The sequence below is a fragment of the Armigeres subalbatus genome, chromosome 2 (genome assembly GCF_024139115.2).
Source record: "Armigeres subalbatus isolate Guangzhou_Male chromosome 2, GZ_Asu_2, whole genome shotgun sequence".
NCBI lineage: Eukaryota > Metazoa > Arthropoda > Insecta > Diptera > Culicidae > Armigeres > Armigeres subalbatus.
Window position 1 is genome coordinate 454,967,346 of NC_085140.1, and position 22,402 is coordinate 454,989,747.

General features: G+C 36.8%; 1 protein-coding gene across 3 annotated transcripts in view; it reads right to left on the reverse strand.

The window, feature by feature from the left end:
* Positions 1–22,402, reverse strand: part of LOC134213814 (synaptotagmin 1) — an 85,296-nt gene that overhangs the window by 34,335 nt on the left and 28,559 nt on the right. For 2 of the 3 annotated variants that reach the window (XM_062693171.1, XM_062693170.1), the window contains exons 3-6: positions 13,238–13,521; positions 12,837–12,935; positions 12,568–12,762; positions 11,890–12,066 (exon numbers count right to left, since the gene is read on the reverse strand). In XM_062693171.1, the coding sequence (XP_062549155.1) occupies positions 11,890–12,066; positions 12,568–12,762; positions 12,837–12,935; positions 13,238–13,521 (755 nt within the window). The remainder of the gene's footprint in view (positions 1–11,889; positions 12,067–12,567; positions 12,763–12,836; positions 12,936–13,237; positions 13,522–22,402) is intronic. The other variant, XM_062693172.1, reaches the window with a different exon arrangement.

Here is a 22,402-nt window from a genome sequence, read left to right on the forward strand (position 1 = left end):
TGGATCTTATATGTTTATTTGCTTCTCCGCAAATAGAATTATTCAATTGTCGCTCATCCCCTCCTTTAAATTTCCAGTGAAAAGGGTTAAATCATCGAATGGAAAATATATATTTCTCAATTGCTGGGAATTTGGAAAAATTGGATTAGAAACCGGTGTTAGAGAATAAAGAATTTTGAACCCGAAAATACATTGTATTTTAGCTGCAATGCTGCAGTTTTTAGAGAATAAAATTCTGCACACAAAACCTGTCGAAAACACCATTCACTGGATTCAAATACCTATCAGTAGTGTAATCAATCAGAAGTAAGAGTAGTAATAGTAATATAGTAATAGCATCAACTAACGATGGTACACACGCTTAAACTCCAACATTTAGGGGATACTGTTATTGGTAATGGTGGGTAACTTGGTTGTCTTTTTTTTTTGGTTTAGCAAATCACAAACACAGAGCATTTTACAAAATTTGCTAATCAAACGATATGCTAGTATTTTACACGTGGATAAACTCTACATTCATCTAATGTCAGCAAATAATAAGTATTAACTCTAAAACTTAGGGCTGATTGGTATTTTTGGTTGGATTAGTAGCGCTACATTTTGGTGGGGTTGCTATGAGTAATAATAATGGGCACAAGCACTAAGTTCCCGATATCGGGCAGTTATTGTGGAACAATAGTTAAGCCCTTGTGCGTATTGTTTGTATTAACATAATTTTCTCATCTGAGTATTTCCGGATCGTATGCTATCTCAAAGGATCACGAGATAAGAGCATACAAAAATGTATTTTTGTTTGCGAACATGCGCTTTAAGCTGTCTTTAAATTAGACATTTTTTTTAAGGAGACGTAGATTCCTTTCGGAGAAACGGGGGGTGATACAATTTGGGTGCATTTCAAGAATTTGGCTGGTTTCAGTTCAGCCTCTACGAGTTGCATAACACAAATGTTTTCTGTTCAAACTTTGTTCTTAGGTATAAATTGGTTTTGGGCCATTCTTCGTCGAATGGATGTAATGATCGATTTATATTTAGAAGGAAATGAAACAAATATTTCTACATATGTCGGAAAGAAGAATTCGCTTGAAAGTTTGAATTCTGAATCATTACTTCTACTGACTACGGATTGGTCGAGTGGAAAAGAACTACCAGCATATTTTTTTTATTTCAAGCTCTAAGTAAGGGTAGGAAAAAGCTTTTGTGGAGAAAAAAGCAGTTTACAAATCTAGCTACACTATAAATTTCAAATAAACAGACTGTGCAAAACTTTCTGTACATTAAAAAGATATCGGCGTGATCCATGTGATTTGGGTGATAATCGGGAAACAAGGATAAACTGTACATAATGTTGTCGAATTATTTTACAGAAAACTCATGAAATCAATACATCAACTTAAGCCTGCAAGTTCGATTTTGTACATAATTCAGCAGTACATAAATGTTACAAAACTAAACTACTTCAAAACCGGAACCCATGATCAACTTTGAAGCCAACTCAAACAAATTTAAAATGTTCTACTGCTAGAAAAACACGACTACATAATAAACCTGTATCTACAATAGAACCATGTTTAAAACACAACTTTATTCAACTGAACAAGAATAAATTATCAATTTAAAATGAGTTTTGGTGAAAATTTTGTGATGTTTTCTGTGAAATGTTGTAATGTTATATAGAAAGTTCACAGAAGGAATCTTTTTTCAAAAGAAAATGTAAAATTCATATAGTTTTTACAAATGTAGCTTACGAAGCGAGAAGTCTGTGTAAATGTTACGTGAACCAAATTTTAGAATTCCAATCAAGAAGCTTGGATTTAATAAAACAATACGTGTCCAATGCATATCTACATAAACAAACTGGACTACTGTAAAACAAATTAATCAGATATGACTATGATAAGGATCATTTTAAATTTGCAAATAATACAGTAAATTCGGAAAAAAGTTACGATAAACAAATCACTATTTGTAACGTTCGAGTGCCAAAAACGATTGTAAAATAGTGAAAAACTTATAACGCATGAAATCGCTGAAAGTAAATAAGTTGTCATAAAACAAGTTCAGTATTAATAGCATTTAAAGTGGAAAGGAAAAAAGATTGAAATATATCGTAGTAGTAAGAAGCTAACCTCCGTTTTAAGAATCTTATCACTTCACAACCATATAGCAACTAGTGTAGTGGGGCAGTCCGCTTATAAATGGAAAATAATCTTGCCATCGAGAGAAAAAAAAAGTTTTGAGTGTGCGCGAAAATTTATGCAAAATTATTTATTGTTTCCTGTTGAATTTGTTGTGGTTGTTGTTTATTATTCTGTTGAAATCATAACGATAAAAATAAAAACAAAAACACCAAAAACAGTGTCGTTTTATTCGATTAACAGACAATCCACAGCAATTTGTTATGATAATTTGCAGTAAATACAGTTGTACATAGTTACATAAAAGCTATACAAAAAAGCCAATACAGTCAAACAATATACAGCGGCACTTTAACTTGAATAATGTAGACTTTAAAATATTTTCCTTATGAAAACGATACTTACGTGTAATGGTTTAATCGATTTTTATAGATTGTTTTGAAGCAGTTACATGCATATGAAATATTTTTAGATATATTTTTTTGATGAAGACACAACCATTCACAGGCGTAAGCACAGCAGAGAAAAATTTGAGGAAAAAGAAAAAATAACTTACGTCAATTAAATCAGTTTTTGAAAATAAAGTAATATCAGACCACAAAGAAAGAACTAAACTTTGTTTTTAGTTTTATTTTTGTCTATTTGGTTCGAAACATATGAAATATTGTTAATGGATTTTCATGATTTTATTAGTTTCTTGGATCGCTACGCATCTTCCAGTCATCGTTACTGGAGTGATTTGTTTATACAGTGGGCATTTATACAGTTGACATCGACTGCTTTTATATTATTTACTCAATACTTGTGAATATCAACTTACAACTAGTTCTTCAATTAATGCACTGGAGAGTTCTTGGCAAAACATTGAGCTTACATAATCTTGACCTTAATTCTGACGACGTATGAGGCATTATTTACACTGATCCTCAATAAAACACATGTCCAAGGACCCAAACTATAAATATAAACGAACTAAGAATCGTACTCATCGTCTGGTCGTATGCTGACACCTCTTTTAATGATCAAAACGCAATAAACTGTTCCACCAAAATCGGGACAGGTAATGTTATTTTCCGATGTTCGAGGAGTTGAAGCTCCCCGGCATTGAAAAGTTTGTTTCCTAATCAAGCCCCAGTCTCAGGCGGCATTCATCAATGGGGAGCCAATACGCTAGGAAAAATGTCAAAAAAGAAAAAGTAGAATCACGAAAAAAAATTCCACAGCGAGATATGGGATGCAATTTTTAAATACCTAATTTCAAAAATTTCAAAATGATTTGTATTTGAAAATAATTTTGAGCACCGGGTTAGACTTTTGATTATACATTGTATTTTATTGTTCATGATAATAAATGTTTTTTCTCGAATTGATCCCGGAAAAGGTACTATTTTTTATGTTTATTGAATTTCTAGTCTCGTGCAATAAACCATTTTCAAAAATAATCAGCTTGTAATTTTTAAAATAATTTCGAATACCTTGCCGTGGTAAATTTTAGTGATTCTACTTTTTCTCTTCATCCGGTTCTCCTAGCCCATTAAGGTCACTCCTGACAGAATCCAAGTTTCAAAGTGCTCGCGTTTCGGGGGCACACCACTCGATAAGGAAGCAACGCACAACTGTCATTATTATTTTTACGCAGCACAGCTGAATCAACAAAAATGACAGTTGTCCGCCGCCTCCGTATCGAGTGGTGTGTCCTCGAAAACGCGAGCACTTTGAAACTTAGATTCTGTCAGGAGTGACCTTAATGAAAAAATAGTCATTGTAATGTGACCAGACGTCCCGCGTTTCGCGGGACGCTGCGTATTTCAACTTCGTTTTACAAATTTATTACAATTCATACAGCCTTACAAATATTTTTCCATTTTTTTTGGGCCGACATCTAAGCGTAATGCACTTTTGGAGGATCAATTTTCAAGCCAGTGACGCAATCCAGATAGGCGTCCCGCGTTTCGCAGGACGCTTGCTGGTCACATTAAGTCATTGTCATATTCAGAACAGGTGTTAAAAATCTGTTTATAATTAAGTCGAATGTCAATTGTGAGACAGATCTAAAACGGCTGTTCTAAAAATCTCCATAGACTCAAATAAGTTAGTTCCAATAGTGCGGGATTTGAAGGATTTGAAGGGATGCGAAGCGAAGCGTCCATACGATTTGACAGCTCCTTATTATTGATTGTTATCCCTTCGCGTCTAGTTTTCGCGCCACGTCGCGTAGACGCGTCTACTCTGATCGGCACTTAAGATACCTTCAAACGTGTATTCATAAATTAACACCTCAGCATGTCAATCGGTGAGCAGCAAGCCATGACTCGGCCTATTCTTGTCAGCATACTACGGAGAGCTGCTGTCATCCAATTTCACTGTGGCCATTTGGGATCACATATTTCTGCGATCCTGCCAGATTATTTTTTTTTGATCCTGACGCTGATTTCATAAGGTGAGTTGAATTCAAGTTGTTTATTTGCGAAGAACAAAATGATTGATGGTTTGAAAAATCACAAGGCAAGGTGGTTCGGCCAACTATAAGACCTGGAAGACCGCTGGAAAACGGTTTGATGCTTAGAAAACCACAAGGTGCGTCTGGAAGACCGCTGAAATGGTTTGCGGTTTGGAAAATAAGGCGTGTCTGGAATACCGCTGGAAAATGGTTTGTGGTTATGTTTAACTTCAAGGTAATATATTTGGCCTTTCAAACAATTTTTTAGCGATAGTACTTCAAGAGGTCGAGTCATGGCTTGCTGCTCACCGATTGACACGTCGAGGTGTTAAGAACTCAGTACACTGTTTGTCTAATCGACAAATATTTGTCATAGCCTGTTTTAACAAAATTTGACGTTTGCTAATTATTTGACATGTGCCAGTACACGATGAGCAAATATTTGAATATAACCTATTTGTCTAAAAGTTATTTTTGAAAATTTTGTTTGATTATTTGTCAAATGTTGTTCAAAGGACAGTACATTGTTTGTCGTCTTACTCTAATTAAACATTGTTGTTTTGCTGTGGTTGTAATTCAATAGTAAAGTGATAAATTTTCAAACCAATTTTAAACTATTCTGAATATGGAATCGATGGCATCTTCAGTTGCGGCCACTTTTGCCTGTAGATATTTGCTATTGAAGAATGAGCACGAATTTCAACCAGGCAGCAGAGTTTGGGTTCATGATTGGGTCGAGAAACATATGGGGGCTACACCAAATTGTACAAGAACTTCGTCAGAACATCCGCCGCCGATTTTGCCTACATTTTAAGTTAGGTTGGTACTCGTATTCAGAACCAGAAGCAGGAGACAAGTATGAGAAAAAGAGAAATGAAAATGAGAAATCTCCTGCAGAAAGATTAACACTGACGTTGAGATCCTTCGCTACCGGAGAAAGCGTCACTGCAATATTTATTCAGGATTCACAAGAGGATAGTCTCCAGAATTGTTCCAGAGGTTTGACGGGCCATATATGAGGCCCTTAAGGAACTTCTATCGTTAGTATCTATGACTGACCAGTAGCTAATTTAATTTGAATATCTACTGGTCAGTCATAAATACTACACAATCATCTATCATTGGAGAATTAATCCCTCTGTTAAAAACGAGGTTAAAAATTAGTGCTCCAGAATTTTACTGTTTTGTTTTTGTACATTTATAACACTCGCAATCGTATCAAGGAGGATTATGTCTGTTTTCTCATGAGCAGTTCTTTCTAACTTTATTCATACTGCCGGTAGACACATAATTGTCCTATGTTTGCTAGGATTCCCTTGGTCTATGTTCCTCTATTTTCCCCCGAACGTTTGGTTCCCCAGGTCAGATTACTCACTCATGTGGTAGTGGAATAATATGTTTTTAAATCAAATTTCCAAAGAACCGTCTATGGAATATCAGTGGAACCGAACCTCTCAACGATTCGAAAAATCGTGGAATTCTCCAAACTGCACTGAGGATAATCCGCACATATTTGTCGGCCAAAAATTCATAAATTTTTATTTTAAGATTTATATGTACGCATATAACCATCTACTATCCCAGAACGCACTCAAAACAAATAGGGCAATGTTATTTTTTCAGATTTATTTTGACAGGTTCGTCCAAGTTTAAAATTATTTGTAAGTATTTGCAACTCAACATCAGTAAAGAGTTGCAAACATCATCAAATATTTGAAGCTTTGACAGTACCACGGGGATGACAAGCTACGCCATCTTTGTCACATCTTTTCTGAGTCACCAATACGAGTGCACTGCGAATGCAACATAAACAATTCCGACGGTGAAAATGATATAAAACGAACAAAGGCATAGACAGTACCGTGTGCAAGTAGCATTCTGAATTATTGAGCAAATAAGTTGAACATTCTTAAGTTTGAAGCATGGAATCGAGTGTAAAATAGTTTTAATTTATAGTTTGCTAAATTTTTTCTCTATTTTCTCATGATTGTATCATGTTGCATTATTGAGTGGTTTGGGCGTTTTGCATCATATTCTCCTGTAAAAACATAAACATTCAAAATTCGCGCACATACTATTGCAGAATAAATCAGTATTGGGGTAATTTGACACTGGGGGATAAATTTATCCCCCACAAAAGAACGAACAGGCAAACCTGTCAGAATTCATAGTAAAAAAATTGGATGTCGGTCCTCTGGACAGTACACGATTTATCATTTCTGCAAAGATTTGTTTTTCGCAGTGTTGCAAATATTTGATAAACGAATATTTGACAAGTCAGTACACACAAAGCAAATGTATTTGTTGAAATTTTGCAAATATTTGTCAATTAGACAAACAGTGTACTAAATGCTTTAATTTATAATAAAACGTTGAAGGTATCTTACTCAAACCCCACAAATAGTTGCTCAAAGTTTGCGACAAGTCAGTACAGTGAAGTAATTTGGATTCGGTTGTTGGTTGGATTTGGGCCAAGACATAACAGTAAAGTTATTTGGATTCAGTTGTTGGTTGGGCTTTGGAGCAGTCAGTCCAGTGAAGAAATTTAGAATCAATATTCAGTTGAATTTGGGACGAATCAGTCCAGTGAAATATTTTGGAACAAATAGTTGGTCGAAGTTTAGGACAGGTCAGTTCTGTGAAGTAATTTGGACTCAATTGCTGGTTGGGTTTGGGACAAGACAGTCCAGCGAAGAAATTCAGATTCAATAATCAGTCGAATTTGGGACGAGTCAGTCCAGTGAAATAATTTAGAACAAATAGTTAGTCGAATTTTGGGACAAGTCAGCCCAGTGAACAAATTTAGATTCAGTTGTTCGTTGGGTTTGGGACAAGACAGTCCAGTGGAGAAATTCAGATTCAATAATCAGTCGAATTTGGGACGAGTCAGTCCAGTGAAATAATTTAGAACAAATAGTTAGTCGAATTTTGGGACAAGTCAGCCCAGTGAAGAAATTTAGATTCAGTTGTTCGTTGGATTTGGGACTACCGATCATTCAGGACCTCAAACTTTGGTTAATATTAGGTTACATTTTGAAACATGATCCAGTGAAGTAATACATTTAAAATTTTAATAATTGGTAATAAAGACATTTTTGTAAAAAAATGGAACGTGGCTTTGGAATCCACAGCCAAATTTTGTATGAAAACCTGGAGAAGGTCAGTATCAATTTTTTTAAACTTATTACTTCACTTCACAGCTACTTTATTTTACCGGAGTCGGTAAAGTTTTACTGAGTTTATGGACTACGGATAACTCAGTAATTTCAACAGCAATATTTTACATTACCGAGTTCTCAGCATAAACGAGAAGTGTCAAATAAACATTAAATTCGGTAATGAAGGTTGTTTGTTTATATGAACATAACTGAGTTAGTCAGTAAATGGGAATTTGTTTTCTATGAAAATATTTTACCCATTGGAAAGTGTATCAAATCAATGTACCTTTGCATGAAATATAATAGCCTATTCAGATTACGATCATTTATAAGGCCTTATAGACATGATAAAGAGTATCTTGCTGCCAAATTTCACTCATCTTATTGTTAATTTTCACGTCAAATTCCTTGTAAATTATTGTAATCTGAATAGGCTATATTAATTGAGAAATGAAGACTTGGTCGGGTTATAATTTATTAATTATCAGACAGGGATTGAATCCTAAACTAAAAGAGAAAATTTGTCACTCATTATCCTTAGCACACCGACAAATCACAACACACCGTCATCATTCTTAGCCATCCTTAGCTCATCCATCACCGATAGCATACCGTAGAAGACATTTTTCGCAAGTTGTTACGAACATTTGGGAGGCTATTCTCCATGATAATTTCTTTAAAAAACAGGTTCCAGAAGTAGGAAGCACCGCGGTTCTCATGATGCATTTCACTTGTTTTACACAGTTATCCGATCTGCGGCTGCAAAATTCACTTTTGGAAACGCGTTTCCAACCGTCGTGCTGGTTAAATAATTTCCAAAATGGTAGCCCAACCGGAGAAAAATAATCACGAAAACAACATCGAGGGCCTCTACAATAGCGTTCAGCATTTTTTAATGGCTAGTCGGTAAATATTCATTTTTCACTGGTGGTGCAGCATAGATTTGTACCGACTTTTTGTGCTGTTCAGCAATTTAAAGATTTAATGATTTGTTCAGTAAAAATAAGTAAACGTCAAAATAATCAACATAGTTTTTTACCGAAACTCGGGAATTTATAACTGAAAATCATTGGTGGTCCACTAAAAAACTAGTATTTCAGTAAAAAAGAAATTTTGCAGTTTAAACTCGGTAAACAAAATACCGAACATTGAAATGCTGATTAAGTGTGTTGATCGTGGTCCGAAGTGCAATCACAAATAAAGCAAAGTTTGGGGTCTCTTATGATCGGTAGTGAAGATAATTTTGAAAAAAGTGGAACGCGACTTTGCATTCCAAAACCATGATTTGTATGAAGTCCTGGAGATGTTCAGTGCAGGAGTTGATCAGTATCGAAAAATTCAAATCATTTACTACACTGGATCGTGCGTCAATGTGCTGCCAAAAACTAGTCATAGGTTGAGCGCAGTGTTGCCACATGTACATATTTATCTGGAAAGGTACAGATTTTTTGATAAATTTTGGTACAGATTCTGTACAGTACAGATAACAGATTTTCTCCAATAAGTACGATTGGAACAGTGTTTTTTTTCAAACCAAGCCTTAGAAACAAATATTTCATTTCATTTTTATTCAAATAAATGCTTCTGCTATAGAAAAAAAAAATCATGGAAGTCAAAACGAGGAGTTTGTATTCTGTTTCGTTTTACCGTTTCAATAGTATCATGACTACGTATTTCAAATTACATTCATACATATTTAATTTTTTCCAAGATTACAATTATAAACACTACGGAGACGAGAAGAAATCTTTGAAAAGAGTATAATCCTTCCGATAGTTAATTCGTGATAAATGAAATGTTTTTAAATTCCAACGACATTTCAGTATCGACTATTCGAAGGCTCGATCCGTAAAAAAATCTTCTATATCGCTTAAATTATTACAATTTTAAAGCAACCATTCCAGATTCCTTAACCTACATTTATGATTGATTCTATATGAGGGGATGACAATCAGAAACAGATGCACAATGAACATGTATTACTCATAAAATTTTCTTTAAAGTTTTCTTTGACAATTTATTTTTCAAATTTCCGGATAATTGAGTCCGACTTGCGTAACATTTTACCCACTTCAACCTTCGGAAATTCTTGTAGACGTATTTGCTCCAAATAGTTATTTTATTATTATTGTCTTTATTAGAGAGGCTTGCAGCCCCCGGCTGGCTTATCTCTGAAACAGTACTCCAAATAAGAAAATAAACAAATATATCATCTATTTTTAGATGTTGTGAAAACAAGTTTCATACTGTCTGGTACAGATTTTTGAAGATTGCGGAAAAGATGAAAAACAGATAAAAATGTGGCAGCGCTGCTAGGACCTTCACCTAGGACTAGGTCAGATTTCCACCGACATCTTTTGTTTCCTTGTTAATGGTTCGGCGTGAAAAGCCCTCTGGTACGATGTCTTGTCGGGTTTCAGTCTAGTGGTTGCTTACATTTTTGGTTTCGCTTTCAAAGTGTGCTTTCGCTCTTTGGTCTGTACGTTCTCGAAATTCCGGTAATTTCGATCACGCGATCACGCGTCGTCAATGGGGCTCAGTATCCGAGACCCAGCTGTCCGATTTTGAAATCAGAGACATCGGTTGACGCAGCTTTGTCGTGATTTCATATGATAAATTGCATTTCTTGCTAGCGCATAGTACTTCACGTCAAAGTTGAACATTCGAGTTTTGGTGCGTTGGCCAATCTGATGGGACTTCTAAGTATTCCATACCTTGGCTAAAGCAATCAAGGCCGTTTTCAGAGTCTCGTATTTCACTCGACTTCGATCATTAAGGATCCCAGCATGATCCAGTAAAGCAATTAATTTGAAACTTTCGATACTGGCCATCTGTAGATTTTTATACAAAATTGCATGACCAAGCAGCATTACAAGTTTTTCAAAAAAATCACACAGTGTCGAAAAAACCCCTCTTTTAATCGATAATACTTCGCTCCGCTTGATCAATTAAATATACATCAAGCTCTACCTGAAATAAGGGCGAACGTCGCAAGAGAGAATTCTCTCTTGCGACATTCGCCCTTTTACCAGATAGAGCTTGATATACTTATTTTTTTTTTGCTAAGAACTCCTCACATTATACGGGGAAGCATGAGTATTGGCCAACCCTGTATAATTGCTTGAATTGTTTTTGTGATTTTCAGAAAAGGTTGGACTTAACGTGCTAAAAGTTTCACAAGTAATCTCCTAAATGTATTAATTAATAATTGACATTCACAAATCGTAGTTTTAGTAAATAGAAATCAGTAACGATGAGTAGAAGATGCGGCTGAATTTCGTCTGTCTGGTGAATTTTGTTCCACGTTAGGAAAATTTAGCTTTTCTTTTTGGTTTGTTTTGTTTTATTCAATGTATAATGAGTCTTCGCAACAACCGGTTAGTAAATATACTAGAGCTGATTTCCAATCAAAAGAATACGTGTGTCGTACCAAAGAAAGAAACAATTGAAACCAACAGTTTTAAGCCGTTTGAAGACCAAAATTAAGAGTAGTATATAATAATATGAATGAATAAGTTAGAGATATTTTTTTGTAATTATTCTTAGTCTATACTTCCACGTCAAATAGAAAGAAAAATATACTAACATGTAAGCAAATATATGAAGTATGAAATGTAAGAAGATATCGAAAAAAGTAACAAATCTCCTGAAATCTAGTATTATTGCCTATAGTATAATACCATGGAAAATCATTGCTTTTTGATATTCAAATTGTATCGAGAGATGAATCGAATTTGAACTGGGTGTAGATTACTAGATTTGATCACATTTTCCTGTTGTTTTTTTCTCAAAAAATGATGAATTCGAAGTCTTAAGTTGTTCTATCGTTTACCGACAGTAATTTTACAAATTACGCGCGTCTTGTGTAACGAGGAGGGTCTAATCTGGTTGCTATCGCAGTTGATTGACAATATCATAGTAATTATTCAAGCCTGTTGAAGCTCTACCATTTGCAGAGCGGAAACAATATTTTAGTTGCGATCTCACTATTGTGTGTTGGTGATTGTAACAGTTGTTGTAATGGTGGTATAAGGCTGTTGTAATCACTGAATTTCATACGATCAGGATTGTTCTGTTGTAACATAATAACTGTACTTTGTTTCTTAAAACAAAACGAAATAATAAGTCTGTCTACTGACGGGAACAGATCACGTACCTGACCACCTTCGCCCTCGACGCTTTGCAGTTCTCGCCACTCTTCGATGGTTTGGGCCAAATCGATCTGGCAGAGGGGTACCTTAACTTCTCCGATCTGGTCGTGCTTGGAGAATCGATCGAAATCGAATATGGCAAACACCAGCGTCTTGTTCATTGCGTCGGCATACGGAAGGCTCTACGGTTGTTCGAAAATATATCCCAAAAAGAGAAAATTGGAAAGATAAGAGCAGGGAATAGAGAATTAGTCCATCAATGGTTGGAAGTAGATCTTACATTCAAGATTCCTTACACATATACAATTAGTTTACCACGCATATAACAGACAGACGGAGTATTTCTAACCTAGAGACTTGGGGCTGTAGCGAAATTTATCGAGCTAAGAACTGTAGGTTTGTTAGTATATCTGAATTCCTGGAACAGTGTGCCTAACGGTAAAGGTCTGAAGGTATGAAATGAGCAATGGGTACATGGAAATGCTCACAAAGAATAATGGTAGGAAATACAGTGTTCGAAACTAATGTGAAAGTGCAAAACGCGTTAGTGGAATTAGTGAATATTTTCTGACAAAGTACTTAAGAGAACTATGACGGAACCAAGGGATTTCTGAAGAGGATCGAAACAAGAAACAACAAACTTAACAGCTAAAAGAAGTAAATTTTATCAGTACTTGAATTACCTTGAATGTGAACGATTCGTTAAATACCGGATTAAGCGTTTTCCTATGGACTTTGGTTTCGAACTTTTTCTTTTTATCTGGTAGCAGATACACTTTTACGTAAGGATCTGATGTGCCTCCCATGTCTAGAGCTGGCAGTTCTTCCGCTTGGATCACGGTTACCGTTAGAGCGTTTGCATTGAAATCATATTCAAGCTACAATCGAAAGGGAAAGAAACGCAAAATTATTGAATAACATTTAACCTTTCGGGTTGTCAACGAACGCCTACCTTATATTGAAGTTTTCCTAGTTTCTGTTCACTTTGCTTGCTTTCGCCTTCGTCTTGCTCTTCCGCGTTCTCAGTCAGTTCTTCCATGTCAGGTTGCACCTAAAAACGCGATTGGTTTGGTGTTTTCGCGCCCGGCAGGAGAAAAAGAAAGATGTAGTCAGAGTGCCCACGCCGAATTTCCCGCTCAGCGATGGAACAGGTGGGACATCTACTAACATCGATAGAACAGTACTCTAATAGTTATGATAAGTAGCATCTAGTTTGGTTCAGCTTTAAAAGAGGGTTTACAACAAATACAACAGATCGTTTTGTTTGCTTTGTTTCTGGTTAGATTAGTGAACGCACATATTACAATGCACCTGTACATTGACACATTTAATGAATGAGATTCTACTGAATACCTTTTCTTTGTATGCTGAACCTAATAATTGTACCGATTTCAGATCGACTCCTTTCATGCCCTTCTTGCCGTCTTTAGAGCGCCTCTTGCGGAAGCACCGGCGGATGCAGAAGCCGCAGATGCCGAGGATGATCAGGACGACTACGATTATGATCGACACCAAGCCCCACGTTGGGATGCCCATATTGTGTGCCAGTGCTTCGGTGATCTCCGCCGCTTTCTCGCCAATCTTTTCCGCTTCGCCTTTCGTTGGCGCTGCGGTGCTTGCAAGCTCGTCATTTTCATCTGAAAATAGAAAGTGAGGAAAATCAGATCAAACCATGTCGCAAATGGCAATGATTTTGTTTTCAGAGATAATACAATTCGGATTTGGATTTTTAACATGAATATGTAAAAATGTGGATTTAGTGAACCAAACTTTTTGTGACCACCTGAATGTCATTTTTTTATAAAGCGAAGGACAACGCAGACAAATCGTCGATTACATCAGGGAAAACCGCATGTATGGATCAATACCACCCGCTGTTCGGTGCTTATCTCATTTTTGTATATATGAGCCGGTGCACCTTCCCGTGTCTTTGTTTGGGATGCATAATCTAGCCTTGGCTTTATTTTTATCTTATTGGGTTCAATTAAAATCAATGTCGACTACAGGTCTGGTAGATTGCATTCAACCTCAGCATATAACAAAAAGAAAGAATTAAATTGCATATTATTCGGCAACTCGGCCGTACGAAAACCATTTTTTTGTTAAATATCTTGGCTGTGCATATGCACAGCATATGTTTCGAAATGGACAAATTGATATGAAATATGCGAAAAAGAATCCACGTGTCTTGGAGGGACTCGAACCCTCAACCTCCTACTCTCTAGATAGGCGTGATAACCCCTACACAACAAGACCACTTAAAGGTCACGTTTGCGGAAAAGCCATCAGAATCCGAGTACCAACCTCCACCGCGGTTAGCTCTCTTTTTGCAAATTGAATATCTTTCGGATGCTTGATTTGCCCAATCTCCACATTTGCTTTACTGTTGTATATCCACAGCCAAGCGAGTGCACATTGTTTATTAAACGAGAGGATCGCACTCCATGCCCCCCAGCAACGGACTGGGCGGGACGAAGAAACTTTTTTATGTAGTTCATTTAGACTACTATGTATATCGACTATTTATTCACTTTCTCACTGTTATTGATTAATTCACGTAGCGTCAACTCCCAAAAGAGCTTATATTTCCAGTCATGTTTGTTCTACTTAGAATCTGGATACATGATTAATTTAATATCAGCTTTTTTCTAGTATTGTGATAGCCTTGCTAATAGCAGATTATTTTGAAATTATATAGGGGAAATGACGGCCTCGGCAGGTTTTGTTCTATTATTGTCAGGGGTTTTTGATTGGCCAAATTTTATTAAATTTGGCCACAATATTCTTTTATATGCAAAGAATGTTTAGGCCGAATTTGAGCATAATTAGTTATAGAAAACCCCTGACAATAATAGAACAAAATCCGCCGAAGCTGTAATTTCCCCTATGTTTCGATGCTGAAAGTTATTTGTCAAGTAGGTAGTATGGGTTGCTTGCATCTTCACTAGTATATGTCAAACTAAGATTCCTTTCCTTCATTCCGTAATTATAAGGACGTGGACTGCTTCGGTATAGCAAACAATACTTATTCCAAGTACCAATTTTCGACAATATACAATTGATGCTCAGTTGACCATTGTATAGCCACCCATGATGTGCATTGAAAAATTATAAACATAAGCTCTACGAGTGTGGAATGGATGTTCAAGATGCCAAGACGTTTATCCGGCGCATTCCGACATCGAACTGTGGAGAAAAGTCAGCTCGCTTAGTGGCAAGCGTACATCTTTGTCTCTCTCGACCTGCAAAACCGTACTATTTCCGATTCGCCGGAGGTTGGCAACGCCCTTTTTGCCGATTTCCAATGGCTCATGACCACTAGTACATCTTTAAGGTGAATCTATATCTCGCTTTAAGGGGTATATAACTCCAAAAGCAAATGTCAGGCAACACCAAAAAGCAGTTTTATCTTTGGTCAGTTGCATGATCATAAAATGATTTCCCGATGTGCTTATCATCTCTAAATTGACATTTGTGCCGCCAAAAACGCGAGATGAAAGCTATTACGACCATCGTGGCAGCCAATTTTGGACCCTGTCGGGATTGCCCTTAAGGTTACAAAACTTTCGAGTCCCACCGGACTTGCTGAGTTCCCCAATAAACTAGCCTTTTTCACTTGCCGAGCAGTCCTTTGCTTTCTCCAGAAGTAGCGGGAAGTCTTCTGGCTCGGACGGAAAAAGGTACTCCATGATCAAAAGTCTTCCCTCATCGCTAAAACCTTATTCCTTGATACGATCAATGAAGCCTGGTCTGATCAAACCTTCCCCGAGGAGTGGTGGCTTAGCCACGTCATTTCCTTTCCGAATTTGCCGTTAGCGCCGCCACTCGTTGGGCCATTTCGGTAGGGATCTCCATGACTGACAGCAAGTGCGTCCGTGGGCCCGTCTGTCGTGGAAATCATCATGGTGGGGGAACTTCCCATTTTTCATCACAAAACCGAAAAAATGCTAGGTGGTCATCGACCAGGGTCTAACCTTTCTTTCCGTGTGCTGGCGGACATCTGCCGCAAAGCCACCACATTCGTATTGGATCATAGGATCCCTTTCCTTATTAAAAGGGATCTGATCCTGCACACAATGGCCGGCGCTGGTTTCTCCTAAGAGCTCCTCCACGAGAGTCCCCATGGCTATTCTGATTATAGCGCCCCTTCTTGAGTGCTATCCACCCCATCTTCCCACTAGTAGTTTCTATTTTAGGTATAGCGACTTAATAAACATATAGAGCTCTCTCTCTGGGTGTTGCTAAAACTAGTTATCTTTACCTCCAATGGCTCTATATACCAATCCCAGCTGTTTAACTTTGTATCTATTCTACACATTTCCTCAGTCATTATTTGAAAGCTTTTCTATGCCCGCCATGACATGAGTGAGTATATGTTTTGTGTGGTTAGCACAATGAATACATTATGCCCATGGAGTCGTTTCCTACTCGTAGTATTACTTTTTCCAATCACAGTTATTCCCTCTGGATTTCCTTCATCCTAGGAATTTCCCTCGGGAATTTATTTGTGCTATTCCTCCTGAAATTCCTACCAGTATGCTTCCACTACTGCTGAGAAATGTGTCGGAGGAATTTTTGCAACAACAACCAGAGGAATCCGGAGAATTCTCTTGCGAAAACTTGAAAAGTTTTCGTATGAAACCATGAAAGCAATTTTGCTTAACTTTTCAAAAGGTCCTAAGTAACATTTTTTTCATGATTTAATTTGAGCATTGCAATCAACAGATTAACATAAAATACGTTGATTGCATTATTCAGATTAAATCATGAAAAAATGTTACTTAGGACCTTTTGAAAAGTTAAGCGAGCAATCATAGGGCAATTCCCACAAAACAAAATCTCGCAAGACTGTCTTGAATAAATCCTAAAACAATTCTGGAGTAGTCCTGAGAAAATTCCTGCAAATATTTTCAAAGGAACTCAACGGTTTCTGGGGAACTCCCAGAAAAATCTTCAATAGATCATATAAATGAATTTCTAAAAAACATCCTGTTTGAATAAACGAATGAAAAGAAAAACTTGCGGGAGATTTTCTGGAAGAACATACTGAACAATTACTTAAGGAACCTGTTGAGAGATTTCTGGAGGATCTCTTCCTATACAAAAACAAGAGACTTTCACAAAAAATCCTTGAATATTGCGGAATCTCGCGGGCCCCGGGCAGTGGCTAAAATCGTGTTTTTAACGCGTTTATTTAATAGTACTTTTATTATGTGATTTAGCGTAATGGCATCTTCGAGACATTTTATCAATAAGTCGACGCGCTTCTTTAGAGGTATTCAGCCTTATGATCCATCCCCCTGAAAGTGAGATGAAAAATTTATTTTTTCTACTTTACACTTCACAAGTTGTAGCAAAAATTCTCCTGAAAAACTTTGTCGAATACACCAAGCTCGTAATTTCATTATTTTCGGAGATTTATTGCTTTTTATGCCAACAAGTTTCGAGAATGTTCGATGTATAAGCATACAAGCATATGGAGACGCGTGGTGCATTGGTTCATCGACTTCTTATGGGTGATTGATTTCTACCTTGCAAAGTAGGGAATGGTTTTTGATGAAACATTCCTTATATTTGCTACCAATTCTACAGTTCAGTAGTGAATTAATAAAGTTCATTACTTGTACTTTGTCATGCGTATGAGATGGACTGCGACAATTTGCCCGGTGTCAAGTAACAGTTAAATCAAATTTGACTAAAAAATCCAATAAAACTGTTAAACCTTTTTTTAGATTCTAAGTCACCAATAGCCACCAAACGGCGTATTTTAATAGTATCTAAGACTTTCTAGAACATGCATGTAGAAGTGAAAATGAAAAAGGATATGACGAAAAAACATTTTTTAAGGGGTTGTCAGCATACAACGTGAAAAATCTCCAAAAGCAGCGGAATTACGAACTTGGTGTCTTCGACAAAGTTTTTCAAGAGAACTTTTGCTAACAACTTGTAGCTCCTAATCGTAGCTGATCCCCTATTTTGCAAAACAAACATACCAAAGTGACATTTCACAAAATAGCAACCCAGCCTGGAAATTCAACTGGGCACTAAATTTGCAAACCTGCGCGCCGCGGCGCACAGTGTTTTCTAACCCAGGAATGCGTGATCGAAAATGTTTTGGCCATGAAAAGTTGATTTCAGAGTCTCAGTAACTTCGGAGAAAAGTTTCAGTATGTTATGCTCCATATCTTGGAAATTTTTTTTTTTGACTAATCCCCTTAAAAGTGAGATGGAAATTCTCTTTCCTTCAATTATGAAGATACATCATTGGTGTCTTGGAGAAAGTTGTAGAAAAAGTTTCTACGAAAAATTTTGCCATATAAACATTATTTCTATCTGCTATAGAAGTCGAGATATGTGTCGTTATTTATGAACGACCACAAAAAAATCAGGTTTTTCACGACACTTTCGTCAATATATTTTTTAGACTTTTCAAATGTTCTACAAAGATGTCCGTTACGATAAAAAACATGAACCTTTCGAAGACAGTTTCATTTTATTTTCAATATTGACGAAGTTATTGATGATTTTCGGTTCAAAAATGAGCATTTTGACATTAACTGCATACATTTAGGGGCAAAATGGGACAGAATTTTATTTATGTAATGAAAAGTATAACTCATGCACTAATGGTTGCATTGCAACATATATGTGACATAGCTTGACATAAGTGCCGTATGAACATCTTTTTCTTCTTCTTCTTGTTATATATAAAAATGAATTCGTCTGTATTGTGGATAGCTAAGAAACGGATGGGTAGATTTTCTTCATTCCGTCAGCAAATTTGTTTATCAACATGTCCGACGGATTTACAGAATATTTTCTCATGTAAAAATCTCGACTAAAATTGGAAAAAATATGAAAAGTTGAAATTTAAATTTGTATGGAAATTTTAAAAAGGTAGATCACTGTGCAGGACAACGTCTGCAGGGTCATCTTTACACTTACGCCAGACCTATGATTTAGCCAAATACAAAATTTTCTAAATGATTATTGATGGATGTTTTACAGAACTGACATGAATCATCAAAAAGTCACGTTTACAGCGACCCGCGTTAAAAGCGACCCCAGTGTATTTGGGACAATTGTATTATTTCGGAAATCACCATACAGCCAGGAATGTTAATGAGAGGAACTGCAGTATCGGGTAAATCAGTATTCTTTATTGAATGGAAACTATGGTTAGTGACGCCTCAATCATCATAAGTTTAAATATAAATTTATGTAAACAATTCGAAGGTACTTGTTTTACCTATTTACTTTTCGGAATGTCCCGGAATAATAAAAAGCCGGTTTGCTACGTCTGAAACATCACAATATTGCAAAACAGGTTAACAGAAAAGTGTTCCAAAAATTTTAGTTTATTTCTTTTCATTTAGAATTCTCTACAAATACCAATATCCCGATATATTGGTATTTCTCTGTAAAATATCCGTCGATTCGATAATCATTTTCAAAATTTGGACATTAAGACAAGACATAGGTCTGGCGTAAGTGTTATTATCATGAACCAGATGACCCGGCAGACGTTGTCTTGCACAGTAGGCGAGAATGCGTGTTGTGAATTGCCTATACAAAATACCCATACAAATTCTAATTTGAATTTTTCACATTTTTTCAGTTTAAGTCGTGATTTTTACATAAGAAAATATTATGTAAACCCATCGGAAATTGTGATGATGAAATTTGAATCCTGCCGTTTCTTAGCTATGCGGAATACAGACCAATTCATTTTTATATGTAATAAGAAGAAGAAGAAAAAAGTATCCATACGGTACTTACGGCAAGCTAAGTAACATATATGTTGCAATGCAACCGTTAGTGCTTGAGTTATACTTTCAATCTCCTAATGAAAATTCTGCCTTATTTTGCCCCTACATGTATGCAGTTAATATCAAAAAGCTCATTTTTGAACAAAAAATCGTAAATAACTTCGTCAATATTGAAAATAAGAAGAAACTGTCTTCGAAAGGTTCATGTTTTTTTATCGCGACGGAGATCTTTGTAGAACATTTGCAAAATCTAAAAAAAATATTGACGGAAGTATCGTGAAGAACCTGATTTTTGGTGGTCGTTCATAAATAACGACACATATCTCGACTTCTATAGCAGATAGAAATAAAGTTTATATAACAAAATTTTTCTTAGAAACTTTTTCTACAACTTTCTCGAAGACACCAATGATGTATCTTCATAATTGGAGGAAAAAGAATTTCCATCTCACTTTTAGGGGGATTAGCCAAAAAAAAATTTTTCCCGAGATATGGAGCTTAACATACTGAAACTTTTCTCCGAAGTCACTGAGCCTCTAAAATCAACTTTTCATGATCAAAACATTTTCGATCACGAATTCTTGGGTTAGAAAACATTGTGCGGCGGCTAATTTTATGCTGCGCTATTATTTTACATTTCCGTTTAGATACTACCGGTGGAAAAGTGGGTCCCTATATAAGGCCCGGGAATAGCGATAGGGCATAGCACTCGTCTTCAGTCACCATAAACCGCTCCACAGCACAACGTTTTCATGTAGAAGACAATTCTCGACCCGAAAATTTCGACTCTTGTATGTCGTGTACAGGAATCACGAATACAGGTTTACGGATGGATCGTTTTTAAGCCGTGGAATTGAAATCGGGGTCAGCGGTCCAAATATTTCGGACAGCCTCCCCAGCATTTGCAATATCTTCGCCGCCGAAGCTTCCGCGACTTTTATCGCAGCACTGTAACCATCGAGGAAGCCACATTTGGTCCTGACCTACTCAGTCACTGTCATCTCCGTGCTGCAGAGTGACTAGCCTAAGCATTCCCGGATTCATAGCGTTCTCGCTAACCAGCGCCATCGCCAATCAGTGTTGCATACCAATTGATTGAGACCGCAGCTGGAGGACTTTTAATACGCCGCAGCTACGCACAATTAAAGTTTCTACCTAGATTTGGTAAGATTTACCTAACCTTAAGGGCCAAAGGGTTTTCTCTTGATTGCGTTATGGGCCTATTATGTTCTTCCATAGTTCTCCGCACAATTTGCGATATCTGTGGGGTGCTGTTGAATATTTCCTGTGTCGCTGCTCCAAGTGTCAGGCTCTCATAGAAACATACAGAATACCAACCAGCATGCCCTGGCGGTCTATCCGGGCATTTTTGCAGCCCTCACATCATTCCTTAAGGATGGAGGTTAATATAGCCTCATCTAATCATGGACCTCCAAGTTTCATAATTCGGAATGTAAGTTCTTCTTAAGTTCTTAAGTTCTTTCTACCGATCAATTAAGCTATGAATAGGATCTCGAGAAAAAATCGAAAACGCACTCTTACCCCACGTGCACTCTTGCTCCCCTCTACTCTACTTCACACATGTGGAAGCATTGGTTTGGGAAATGGATTGCGAGTGTTTCGACTATGCGATTTGGGAATCTCGGGCTCATTCAGTGTCCGATAAGTTGCGAAAATCGATAGAGGTCCTTCGTAGCTTAGCGGGTTAAAACCACCAGTCTAGCGTACTGATGGTCATGGATTCGAGTCCCATCGAAGGAAAGTGGTTACCTTCAATACATTTGTCAAATAAAAAATATTCCACATCTGAGTTTTCAGAACATTGTAAATTAATATCCATGTCGGGTGGTCCAATACCCGAAAAATAGCTAATCAACAGCTATCCATGTCGGGTGGTCCAATACCCGAAAAATAGCTAATCAACATTGATTGAACTAAAGTTTCTAATTGTTGATCACAATCTGGAGACCTACCACGACCCTTAAAAAATTCGAACAGCACAGTAAGCAATATATTTAGTACTAGTTGACCCGGCAGACGTTGTCCTGCATAGTAGGCGAGAATGTGCGTATCGAACTGCCCATGCAAAATTTGCATAGGAATCACAATTTTAGTTTTTCACGATTTGCTCAACTTTACTCGTAATTTTCGCATTAGAAAATATCATATAAACCCGTCGGAAACTATAACGAATGTTGCTGCAAGAAATGAACAAAATCCATCCAGCCGTTTTCGAGTTATGCGGATACGAACACAGACCATTTCATTTTTATATATAAGAGAAGATTAGAGGTGTGTGACGGTCCGAAAATTGGCGGCGGCGTTTGTCAGAATTTTGAAGAATTTCGAAGATTTATTTTTTTTTATTTTTTCGGGATATTTTCAAAACATCAACGGGAACATCTTTTTCCAGAAAATTCTTAAAGTTTTTTCCAAAATTTTCATTATTGGAAATTAAAGATTGTCCACTTTATATCTCGGACACCCATCTCCCAACGCGAATTTAAAAAAAAAATCACAAACCACGGACACGATTCATTTTTATAACAAATGAATCTCTACACTCCATGTGGTGCTTTCAGCATGTTTTGACCCTTGTCTAAATTGATGAAATGGAGACAGATCACTTGGACATTATCCAAGTGTCCGAAATTCTACGTGGACAGGCTTTATTTTCGAGTTTTCTACCGAAACTACTAAACAGCTCATTGTAACTCCATGGAAAATTGTTTGGAATTTCAGCAGATAA